We start from the raw sequence: 12,679 nt of genomic DNA on the forward strand, positions 1-12,679 counted from the left end.
GTTGAATTTCATGATGTATTATAAAATAAATAAACCTCCAGTGATTTACAACATAACATACTTCAGGTGTTGCTTGTGTTTGAGAGAGAAGAGCTTCTACAACTTCAAAGATTTTAAGATACACGTTAAATAAACAGATTTCTAAAGATTGTATGGAGTTACAACAACCACCCAATTGGGAAGAGATGTCCTTTTCAACAAATCAGGCTGGAAACTCCAATACCCACATGCTAAAGAGTGAAATTTGACCCTCACTTTATACCTGTTCAAAATCAACACACATGTAGCGGAGACCCAAACGTAAGAAATAAAATTAGAAAACTTTAGATGAAACCATGACGGAAGAGACTCATGATACTAACGTATCTGTATTTTTGGCATAATACATTAAAAGAGCAAGCAACCCAAAGTAGATATTAGATATGATAACAATTTTTTAAATGTCTATCAAAGGTCACTATTGACTTAATAAAATGAAAACTCACAGAGTTTGAGAAAATATTTGCAAATCGCATTATATTGGAATCCTGTGCAATGCTGGTAGAAATGAAAAATGGTGCAACTGCTGTGAAAAAAAAAAAACACAGAAAAAAGTAAACATACACTTTTTATATGTACCAATTCGTTGTACTCCTGAGTATGCACCCAAAGAATTGAAAGGAGGAACTCAAACATTTGTGCGACTATGTGGAAGGCAGCATTATTCAAAGTAGCCTAATGTGGATGTAACCCATATGCCCATCCAGGGATGACTGGAGGAACAAAACATGGTACATTTACTCACAAAATGTTATTCACCTTAAAAAAAAAATGAAAATTCGGACACCTTCTAGACATGGATGAACCTCCAGGCTATTTTGTTAAGTGAAATAGCCATGCTCAAAAGGACAAATCTTACGTGTTTCCACTTGTGTGAGTGCGGTACCTAGAGTCGGGAAATTCACAGACAGAAAGTAAATAAGGCTGCCAGGGCCTGGAGGCAGGAACGCAGATTGGAGCTCAGTGTGGACAGAGCTTCAGTGTGGACGATGGAAGACCTGAAGGTGGATGGTGGTGACAGTGGACATCCGTGAGAATGGACTTCATGCCCCGGAAGTGTACATTGGAAAATGGTCCACCAGTCTATTTATGCTGTCTATAGCGCCAGCGTGAAAAAGCATGTGTCTGAGTGTGCTTCTACACACCTTGCCAATTTCATTGTAAATAGCAACTAGTCACTGGTGTACATGAGCTGTGACTTCTTTTTTATAAAAAGAATTGAACATCTGCATAGAGTATTAAAAAAAAAAAAAGAGCCGAAACCAGTTTTGCTCAGTGGATAGAGCGTCGGCCTGCGGACTGAAAGGTCCCAGGTTCGATTCCGGTCAAGGGCATGTACAGTGGTTTCGGGCACATCCCCGGTAGGGGGTGTGCAGGAGGCAGCTGGTCGATGTTTCTCTCTCATCGATGTTTCTAGCTCTCTATCCCTCTCCCTTCCTCTCTGTAAAAAATCAATAAAATATATATTTTTTTTAAAAAAAGAATTGAACATCTGCATAGAAAAAGGTGATGTGGGAATGGACATGAAATAAGAATGATTTTTGTAAATATATTTTATTGATTCTTTACAGAGAGGAAGGGAGAGGGATAGAGAGTTAGAAACATCGATGAGAGAGAAACATCCATTAGCTGCCTCCTGCACACCCCCCACCGGGGATGTGCCCACAACCAAGGTACATGCCCTTGACCGGAATCGAACCTGGGACCCTTGAGTCCGCAGGCCGACGCTCTATCCACTGAGCCAGACCGGTTTTGGCAAGAATGATTTCTTACAAGGCATTTTCTGTATTGAGTACAGACCTTACTTTAGGTAATGAAAGGACAGCCACACAATGTTTCTGGTTTGTGTTTCCTCAGTTCTTCATCATATAAATTAGCATTAAATACAGTAATACATTCCCTTCATTTCAAACCTTTTCACAAAACATCCTTTACATGCTGACATTAACTGTAGATAAAAGTAAAAATCATTTAACACAAGTCTCAAGTACATTTTTTAGTTAAACCTGAAGAAAAGTCAGTTGGATACTGAGGACTTACAGAGTGGCGAGGTAAAAGCCATTTGCTTCCCCCTCTCCTCCATAGACCATGTTTCTCTGTAAATGAGTCCTTCCTGGGGACCTGGAGGAAGGCCTGGGAGGGAGGAGACTCCCTGCCTGGGGGGACAGGACAGGAGCACTAGGAGTGTCCCCCTTCCCTGGAGCCCTCCCAGTCCGTCCCAGTCATCCCAGCACCAGGGCCTGGACCTCCATGGCTGTGCTTTGGGCATGGCCATCCCACTCCCCATTCTTCCCAAGCCCAGCTGCGCCCCTCCTGAGACAGTGAGCACCTCTGCCTGTGAGCCCTGCCTTCCCCCACCCGCCCCTCCTTTGCAGCAGAATAAACAGGAGCCACCAGAGAGATGGCTGTTCTCAGCCCTCCTGGGATTTTAACCAAAACCCCTAGAACTGAGAGCAAAGGCAGGGTTATGCTGCAATACCCTGTTAGCTCTTGTTCCTAAACCCCCTGCCCAGGGCCTGAACTGTAGGTAATTGATTAACATGGGTTCCAGTCCCTCCCTGGAACGCTTTTAAGTGTTTTCCTGGTTCTACCTAGCTAGTCACCCCCAGGTGTCACCAAGGCAGTTAGGAGTTGCCCAGGGAGCAGTTAGGACCAAGTGAGCTCTGTTACTCACCTGGAGACCCAGAATTTGGTGGCCCCGCCCACAGGCTATCCTAGCCAATGAGGCATGGGTAAGAGATGGAGGCGGGGCTGGCCAGGCTGCTCAGGATCCTTAAAGGGGTGGCCTTGGGGCCACAACCATGCATCAGAGACCCCTGGACCTGCCACTGCTGACTGCACCTTCTCAGCTGCATCCACCGCAGGTGAGTGCTTCTGCCAGGCCAGGCTGGGCTAGGCCACCCCAGGAACCGGCCTGCCCACCACCTTGGGGGGCAGGATCCTAGGCCCCCAGTGGGAAAGATCCTCTTCCATTGCTGGGCAGGACACAGCAGCCTGAGCACAGCCCATCCGCTGCTGGGCCCGCGCTGCCTGAGTGTTTCAGCATCTGTGGAAGAGGCAGGAGTGTGGGTGGGCAGGGAGCAGGGCTGCGTTCCCCCAGGTCCTGCCTCCTTTCCTGCTCTTTGTCCCTGGCAAGTGATCTGAGCCTCAGAAAAGCCTGACGCTGTTGGGATGCAGGAACTGGTTTGTGGGGGTGTCTCTGGTCCATCGTGCCAGGTGAGCACTTCTCTGGTTGGGGGAAGAGTGGGAGGATGGGTGGCCCAGGCCAGGTGGGGGCAGCTGAGCCCTGGCTGCCCTCCTGCCCACCTTCCCCTGGCAGGGCCTTTAGGAGAGATTCCAATTCGAGGAGAGGCGGTTGGAAGGCACATCTCACCCTGCCATGCAGTAGTCAGGGAGGAAGTGGGAAGTGGCCACCTAACTCCTGGGACTTCTGTCCCTACCTGGGGTTGGGAGTCCTCGTTAGGGAGGCTCTCCTGGGTCACCTCGGCACTGTTGCTAAATCCCTGGACCAGCCTTTACTTGGTTCCTCTTTGGAGCCTCAGGATCCTGACCCATAAGCCACCCTCACAACCTTCTCCCAACCTAAATGATCTTTGCACATCATGTTTCCAACCTGGAGTCCTTCTCTGCTGCTTTTCCTTCAGTGACTGAATCACATACCTCCATCTGGACTGATTTTCTCCACGCAAATCCTCATCCTTCCTACACAGTCTTATATTAAGTACTTGGAGGGGTAGAGGTGAATTATTATTATTGTTTTTTACTTCACCATAGTGGCTATAAGACTCAGAGAAGAAAGTATGATGGCAATTTAGAAGCATTGGTAATCAAAGATTTCTTTATTTTTCCTTCTTAGGTCTTGGAAACATGAATGTTTCAACCTTCCTGACTCTCCTTTGCTTGGGAATAGCCTCAGCATTTCCAAGAGTGGATCACACTTTCAATGCTCAATCAAACCTGTTTGAGGGAGTAGTTGATGAAGTATCTGGCATGGTTGGTACCATGTGAAACTGTCCTGAAGCATTACCCGCTCCTCCCCCCCGCCACCCCCCCCCCCCCCCCGCCCCAATCCCCTTACCTCTGATAATGACACAATGGGCACGCATCCTGATGTGTGGGTGCTGGAGAACCGCTCCCAGACAGATAAATCCTTCCCTGCTCCTGATTTCTCCTCCTCTCTGTTTGCAAATCCCCCTGGTGAAGCTGCGTTCTTTAAATAGCAATACAAAGGACAGGTTATGTGTTTGCCTCTAGGTCGAAGAACTAATAGATGCAATCAGTGATGTGTTGGTAGAGGAAAGCCCCAAAGTGCTTGATACACACAGTGAGGAACAAAGTGAAGAACAACAGAGCAACAGAACTGCAAGCAATCACTCTGGTGACATAAGCCTGCTGATCAGACCACCCAGAAAAATACTTGGCAAGGTTGGTAACCCCTGCAGCTGTCCAGCTGGACACTGAAGAGAAGGGTCCATGCAGTTGGGGGTTCACAGCAGAGAGTAACTGCCATAAGGTCACGGCCCCGTTACTGACACAATGGGGCAGGCATCCCTGCTGTGTGGGCTAGAGAACAGTGCCCAGATGTATAAAGCCTTCCCTGGTCATGGTTTGTCTTCTTCTCTCTAAAATCCACTTGGTGATGGTGAGCTGGTTGTAAATAAAAGTTAGATGACAGCTTATATGATTCCTTCTAGAGTAAAGGCACAACCAGGAGATTGTTGGGGAAAATTTTCAAAGGTCTTGGAAAGAAAATTGTTGGAGCATTTAAAAAGACAGCACCCAAACTGAAAAAATTTGGAAAACGCATTGGAGAGGAGGTTCTGGTGAATACAATAATACCAGAGGGCTTGGGGAAAATTGTCCAAGCCATTGGAGACAGTGTTCTGGGAGATAACAACCCTCCCGTGACCCCAGAGGACTCTGACTATGGTGATGAGGTGAGTGTGGCATGCAATACGTAACATTTTATCCTTCCTGCTCACTCTTTACCTAGTAATATATTGCATTACAACAATCTATTTCTTTTCCCTTGAAGACCAATGAAGAATTCTAGGCAGAAGATGCTGTGATGCCAGAACCAGAAGCACAAAAAGGGGACAGTACCGCGATGGTGATCCCCTGGTCTAAGGATCCAAGACAGGAAGCCTATGGGCCTCCTCTGCTGAGGAAATAGCTGCTTGGACCTGCTGCCTAGGAATTTATAGGATAACAGCCCTAGTCACACCCAGAGTCTGCACCTGAGACAAGGACCCAACATTGGGATTCCTGCCCCAAGTACCAGCTTTGATTTTTCAGGAGCAACTTTTAAAGTAACCACTTAAAGTTGAGCCCTGGAAGAGCTAATGCCCTTCACCCCACCACCTCTGAAGCTATAATGGGTTCTTGCTACCCGCTCTCCATATCCCCTTGGTTTGTGACCTGGGGTGGAGGGTTATCCTTCCTCCAGCACTGTGTTCTCCTTCCCCTCCCCCAATTGTGGGATCTGTAAGTAATAAATCTTGTGGCTTTGCTTTCTCTGTGAGAGTTAATCCAAAATGCGCCATCAGTGAAAACAATCCCCGGGTTATTACTTCTCCAAAGTGGGAGCTGGGGGGCTGCGGGAGCTGCCTGCTGACCCGGGGGTGATATGGCTCCTCCTCCAGCAGGTCATAATCTGCATGTCCCTAATTTAATACATCAGCTCTGGGCCCAGCACACCCCTGTGAAGAACAGGTGTGACCACATGTAGCAGCTCTCTCTCCAAGGGGAAAGCAAAAAGAACCTGCCATGAAAAATGAGAAAACCCTACCATTTGTGTCAACAAGGATGGACTGTAAAGGCATTATGCCCCATGAAATAAGACAGCAGAGCAAGTAAAATACTGTATGATCTCTCTTCTGTCTGGGATCCAACAAACAATCCAAGAAACTCCGAGAATCAGAAGTCAGTCTTGTGGTTTCCACGGTGGAGGTGGGGACAGGGAATTGGAGGAAGGTGGTGAGAGGCAGGAATTCCAGGTGTCAGATAGTCAGTGTGTGGGATGGAACGTACAGCATGATGGCTGTGACTCAGCTACGCTCGCCGTCCCCTGCATGGTAAACAGAGCTGCTTACGTCCCCCATTCCAGCTCTGCTTGGGAATTATAAACACGTTCATAAAACAGATCCCACATTTAGAATTCCCATTTTAGATTCTGGAATCTATACATGCACAGTGTTGGAACTGCCATTAGATTTATTACCCTGCTCAGATTTGTTTCAGTGGTGACCATATAGCTGTTCTCACGTCTGTGTTATGTGGAGATATCCATCATATTCTATCTATTATTCAAATTTCTCCAGATGAATCATGTCTTATGACCAGGTGAACCCAGAATGTGTCATTGAATAGATGCTAATTTTTCAATTTCAAAACAACCATGTCACCTCCTGGGATGCTTTAGAACAAACTTGACTTGGAAATCTGTAAACTGCAAACTGTCTGAAACTCATCTTTTGCATCAGGTGGGTGGTATTAATCAAGTGTCTTGCCCTTTACTTGTGAAAGGAGGAATCTTGCAAATGAATACTGGCCTCAGTATTCCATGTGGGTTCTCCCTCTGTTGTTAGAGATTCAAACCAGATTACATTCAAGTTCTATAAGGAAGGTAAGCATTTGTGTATATAGATATGCATATATATATATATATATATATATATATATATATATATATATATATTTAAATATATTTTTGTTGATTTCAGAGAGGGAGGAAGAGAGATAGGAATATCACCGATGAAAGGGAATCATTGATTGGCTGTCTCCTGCACTGGGGAATTGAACTGCGACCTCCCGATTCATAGGTGTATGCTCAATCATGGAGTCACACCCGCCATGCTCTATGTATATCTTTATCAGAGGAAGTGGGAAAACACCATGACATACAGCTAGATGGACTCTTGGTTATGTAGGATTCAATGCAAATTTTTTTTTAATTTAATAAATCTTTATTGTTCGACTCTTGGTTATGTAGGATTCAATGCAAATTTTTTTTTAATTTAATAAATCTTTATTGTTCAGATTATTACAATTGTTTCTCCTTTTTACCCCCCATATCTCCTCACCACCCGGTTCCCTCCCCCCTTTACCCATACCTCCCCCCCCCCCCCGCTGTCCTTATCCATAGGTGTATGATTTTTGTCCAGTCTCTTCCCGTACCCCCCACACAGACACCCCTTTCCCCCTGGGAATTATCAATCCACTCCCATTCTATGCCTCTGATTCTATTATGTTCACCAGTTTATTATGTTCCTCAGATTTTTAATTCACTCGATTTTTAGAATCACTTGTTGATAGATATGTATTTGTTGTTCATAATTTTTATCTCAAAGGTTTATATTCTAAAAGCCATTATTTGTAGCAAATAATAGTAAAAAAGTATCAGATGAGTCAAGAGTTAATTAATAAAATAATGTTTTTTGGGGGAAAATAGTAACCAGACAGAAATCAACAAAAATGCAATATTTTGCTCGGCCAGAACTGCGCCTTGGGTGATGTCCTGCACATAAAGCAAGGAAAACAGCTTCAGGTCCAATCCAAAATGCAGAAAAAATGTGCGTAAGGATGTTGATCCCAGCTTTCTCTGTAACAGGGAAAAGGCCTGGCTGTTCAGGTTGGGAAGAGTTAAGTCACTGGGTGTGACAATGACCGTCAGTGCTATGCAGCCATTGACACCGATGTTTCTGAAGAGCTTCTAAGAACACTGACAACTAGCTGTCCTAATGTTAGGTTAATAGGTTCAGTTGCTTTAAAAATGTCTAGAAAAAGGAAAGCCAACACTCTCCTCCATCAAATTTCTCTGAAAGCCGCGGGCATTGCCTGAGCCCTGGGGGGCGGGCACCAGGACTGCTCTCTGCTGACTTTCTGTGCAGAGGCAAGGAGAGAAGGCTCAGCAGGAAACGCCCACTTCTCCTTCCCAGGGGAGTGCTGGCCACAGAGTCACGGACCTCCAGGAGGCAGCCCTGGCCTCCCTCTAGGGGGGCTGCCTTCCCTTCTTGGGAGACAGAAAGATTGTCAGGGCACTGGCTGTGACAGTCCGAGGGCTCACAGAACCCGGGCGTCACTCAGGGGCAGGGGGTGGCATGCAGGCGTGGGGGAAGAACGTCTTGGGATGCTCTGTGGTCACCCTGCTGTGGACACGGGAGTCATGGCTGAATCGGTGAGAACCAGGCTCTTGGCCAGAAGCACAGATTCTCTTTAGGGCTTGAGAGCCCCTCACTTCATAAAACACAGACATACACACACTTATATACAATACACACATCACACACAAAGTCACACATTTGTAAACAATACAGACATAACACAGACTTATACATAATATACACATCGTACATATATACTCACTAAACATACACAAAACACATAATACACTTACACACAAACTTATACACATCTACACATATGCACACAGACAATTCCATACATGCACACACATATACACACACACTTAGGCACATATGCACAAATGCTCGCATATTCATATGCATTTACACAGTACACACACCTGTGTTTACTCTTGATGCACACATGCACATGAAAATGTTCTAACAAGATTCCCACGATGCATTATTATGGCACGTGGATTACTCTGAGCAGAAGACAGTCAAAACCCAGCGGATTCAAGAAAAACTTTTACCTCTCCCTTAACAGCCTAAAGGTATTTGGTTGAGGTGTGGAAGCTGACCTAGAAAAGGAGCTGGGACCAGACGTAACTTATCTGGAAGACCTATCTGTAGGGCATGGGCAAACCTCTGCACCAAATACCTGTCTCCCCTTTGAAGCCCAGGCCTCCATCCCATTCCTTAGCTCGGGTTGGCATACAGGCCTCAACTGCCCCATGGACCCTTGGGTCTCATATTTTTATTTATTTTAAAATATATTTTTATTGATTTCAGAGAGGAAGGGAGAGGGAGAGAGAGTTAGAAACAACAATGGTGAGAGAGAATCACTGATTGGCTGCATCCTGCACACCCCCTACTAGGGATCGAGCCTGCAACCGGGGCTTTTGCCATGACTGGGAATTGACCCTTGATCTCCTGGTTCACCAGTCATGCTTAACCACTGAGCCACACCAGATGGCTGGGTCTCATATTTTTATGGGGCCCCCATACAAAATTACATTTGTTCTTCTCTAATCTGTCTTCTGTCAATGTGATTATGAAATCCTCCCACCTGGAAGAGTAGAAAAAAATAATTTCCTCCGCAACACACACACTACATCACACTATGAACACTTAGCAGAGGTTTGTTTATAAGGAACCAGGACCGTGACAGGACCCTGCAGGCTGGAGCCACAGCATCCGGCACCTGCCAGGCTGCCCCAGCAAGCATCAGCCCTGGGAGAGACAGTCACCACTCTGGATCCAGGGGGCCCTGCTGTGGGTGCTTGTGAACCTCCTTCCCCTCCCCCCGCCCCCGACACCTCTTCACGCCCTTTGAGAGAAGACTTGTCCTTGTGATCAACAGTCAGGAGCCAGCAGCCCTCTGACCTGGGTGGTTTGGGAAGATGAGCAGCTGTGTCCTGGGGCCATTTCCTGCTCTGCCACCAGTACTTCCAGGGCTGCACATGGAAGGGGGAGACTACTCCTTAAAACCCCCTTTTGGGGCACCGCCCTGTCCACCCTCAGGCCAGGGGTTTCGGCTGGGACAGACCCTCCTGCCCCTGTCCTGGCTGTGTCTGCAAGCTGCTTCCTCCTGGACTGAGGGGCTGAGGCTCAGGCCGCTCATCAGTTGTGATCTTTGCTTGTGACCATCAAGTCTGACCTCACCCTCAGGTTGTGACCCACAGCACAGCCTCAATCCCTGAAAAGAACCCTCCTCCCCAGAGCAAATCCCTCAGGCTTTGAATTGACCCTGACCTCCTGGTTCATAGGTCAATGCTCAACAATTGAGTTGAGCCCCAGGACCAGCCTCAGGGAGCAGGTGACCAGCCTCAGGGAGCAGGTGACCAGCCTCAGGGAGCAGGCACACGTCTCCCTGGCTCAGTGACCCTGAGCCTGGAGCTGGAGCCCAAAAGATGTTCTCAGCAACCTTCTGGGAAGATGTATCAGAGCACGTACCTCCTTGTGAACAGTTTGTTTGTTCTGATTAAGTCTGAAGGAATCCATCTCACATGTCTACAAGTGAATTCAAAATGAAACAAACAAAAATTAAATAGCAAACTAAAATGAATGCTCTTTTCCTTTTTTACTTTCCACCCAGTAAGACCTCCAGATATTTTTGAAATAACAGATATCAAATGTTTCTGAAAGTCCATCTATCAGTTCTCTATCCCTCTCTGGGGGCCTTGCAGAGGGGTAGATGTGAACATGGGGCAGGCCTGTACTTTACTCTGAAGCCACACTGTCTTCTGGCAATTCCTTTTGTTTTTAAACCATTTTATTAAACTACTAGAGGCCCAGTGCACGAATTCATGCATAGGTGTGGTCTGGCCAGCCCACCCGGATTGGGGCTGATTGGGCCAGGCTGGCCAGGGGGAGGGGCCACGGGTGGTTGGCTGGCCAACCCTGCCACCTGCTCGAGGGGAGAATTTGCATATTAGCCTTTTATTATATAGGATAGTTGGCCAAAAATGGCACATTAGGCCCTAACCGGTTTGGCTCAGTGAATAGAGCATGGCCCTGTGGACTATGGGTCCCAGTTTTGATTCCGGTCAAGGGCATGTACCTTGGTTGTGGGCACATCCTCAGTAGTGGGTGTGCAGAAGGCAGGTGATCGATGTTTCTCTCTCATCTATGTTTCTAACTCTCTATCCCTATCCCTTCCTCTCTGTAAAAATTCAATAAAATATGTGTGTGGTTTTTTTTTAAAAAAAAAAAGGTACATTAGTTTCAGTTGTACAACATAATGATTTGTCAATTGCCAGCACAGGGAATGAGGAGAGGGAGAAAAGATGAAGGTTAAGATGTAAAAAAATTAAAATAAGCAGCTAAAACAAAACCTGATGAGGAAAACTACTGACTCCTCCTGCGATCTCAGGTTCTGTCTCACTTTTAGCCTCAATCCCAGTCTTACCAGGGGCAGAGCATCGTCTCTCTAATCCGCAAGCTGAAGGATGGACAGAATCTAAACACCTTCAGTTACTTGTACACACAGTATTTCTTCACAAGGCTGTAATTTCACTCCCCACTTTCCAGGTGGCCTGGCAAGCAGAGAAGTTTCTCTTTTCTTGCTGGAGCTTAGAGCAGGCTGCAAGGAGTAGCAACACATCCCTACATCCTAGTCTTTCTGCAGTTTCCGAATATTCCGGCTTGTTGGGTGTTATCCATTCCTCCAGGCCTTGATTTTATGGACTCTTATGTACAACACCCCAGTTCTAAGTTCTGGTTCCTGCATCAGACATAAGTCTTTCATTTTCAAGTGGAAGATCCCTAACTCAGTGAACTTACAATAGTGCGTTGCTTTCTGTATGTGAAACAGGGCCGTGTGTCCTGAAGGAAAGCTGGACTCCATAAAAAGCTTAGCTTTTGGGGAAGAACCTACTTGAGTGACGCCGTGTCCACCAGGTGCCCTTTCTCCCACCCACACCTTCGATGGCCCTTGGCTTCCTTCTCAGAGTCCTTCCCCTCAGGCGTGGCTGTCACAGGCGCAGGCCTTTCTCAGGACGGTAGCCCCAGGGGAAGAGAAAGGCCCTGGTCACAGCACAGACAGCCTGGAACTGCTCCCTGGCCTGTGCTGGCCTGACTGACACGTGGGCTCCTCCTAACCAGGTCACTGTGGCTCCAGATGATTGGCAGGCCTGGTGCTCATGCTGAGGGGAGGTGTGGCCAGCTGCACCTGAAACACGTTTAAGGAAGAGTGGGCGATAGAAACACATTTTTATAGGAGGGTAATGGCTGGGTCTTATGGTGATTGTGTGTTTAGTTTTATAAGGAACAGCCTGGGGCGGGGAATGAGTAAAGGTGATGAAAGGCCAAACTTTCAGCGTGAGGTAAAGCATTTCTGGGGCTGGGATGTACAGTGAGGTCACCATGGCTTCCAAACTGTGCTGTGGACGGGTGCACTAGTAGTACTGTCCTTCACTCATGCCTCTCACATGCTGTATTCCTTACATGTTGAATGTAAGCCCTCACACTGGCTAACACCTTATGAGGAGCTCAAATGGTACTCAGCATTTCTTTGCAACCAAGTACATTTTAATTAAGGTGCATACTTGTTTGTTTAGACATAATGCTATGCACACCCTTAGAGTACAGTATAATGGAAACATGAATTTTATATGCGACTGGCTTTATTGCAATATGTGCTTTATTGTGGTGTCTGGAACTGAACACAAAACATCTCTGGGACCTACCTATATTTGAAAGTCCTAAGAAAGTAAATCCTATAGGTTTTCACCAAAAGAAGTTGCAGCTACATGAAGTGATGTGTGTTAGCTAAACCTATGGTGGTAATCAATTTGCAATACTTTTATATTTTAAATCCTTATATTGTACACTTTCACTTAATACAATGCAATTTGTCAATTATGTGTCTCTATAAATCTGGAAAACTAGAAACTGCTAAACAATAACCCAGAATAGATGTACTATTTCAAATACTTCCAGGAATGGACGAGTGACCCTTTATTTTTTCAATCTATTTTTCCCCATTACTTTATTTTGTTGATTTTTGGGGTGAG

At 46.3% G+C, this 12,679-nt stretch overlaps 1 protein-coding gene across 1 annotated transcript; it reads left to right on the top strand.

Annotated features, from left to right (window-relative positions):
• Window positions 1-2,752: 2,752 nt before the first annotated feature.
• LOC307111349 (uncharacterized protein) lies at window positions 2,753-5,549 on the top strand. Its single transcript, XM_079791178.1, has 5 exons — window positions 2,753-2,903; window positions 3,896-4,032; window positions 4,294-4,464; window positions 4,734-4,976; window positions 5,075-5,549. The coding sequence occupies exons 1-5, from the start codon at window positions 2,768-2,770 to the stop codon at window positions 5,090-5,092; spliced, it is 705 nt and encodes a 234-aa protein (XP_079647304.1). The 5' UTR covers window positions 2,753-2,767; the 3' UTR covers window positions 5,093-5,549.
• Window positions 5,550-12,679: the final 7,130 nt, after the last annotated feature.

The sequence above is a fragment of the Cnephaeus nilssonii genome (genome assembly GCF_951640355.1).
Source record: "Cnephaeus nilssonii genome assembly, chromosome: 14".
Classification (NCBI taxonomy): Eukaryota; Metazoa; Chordata; class Mammalia; order Chiroptera; family Vespertilionidae; genus Cnephaeus; species Cnephaeus nilssonii.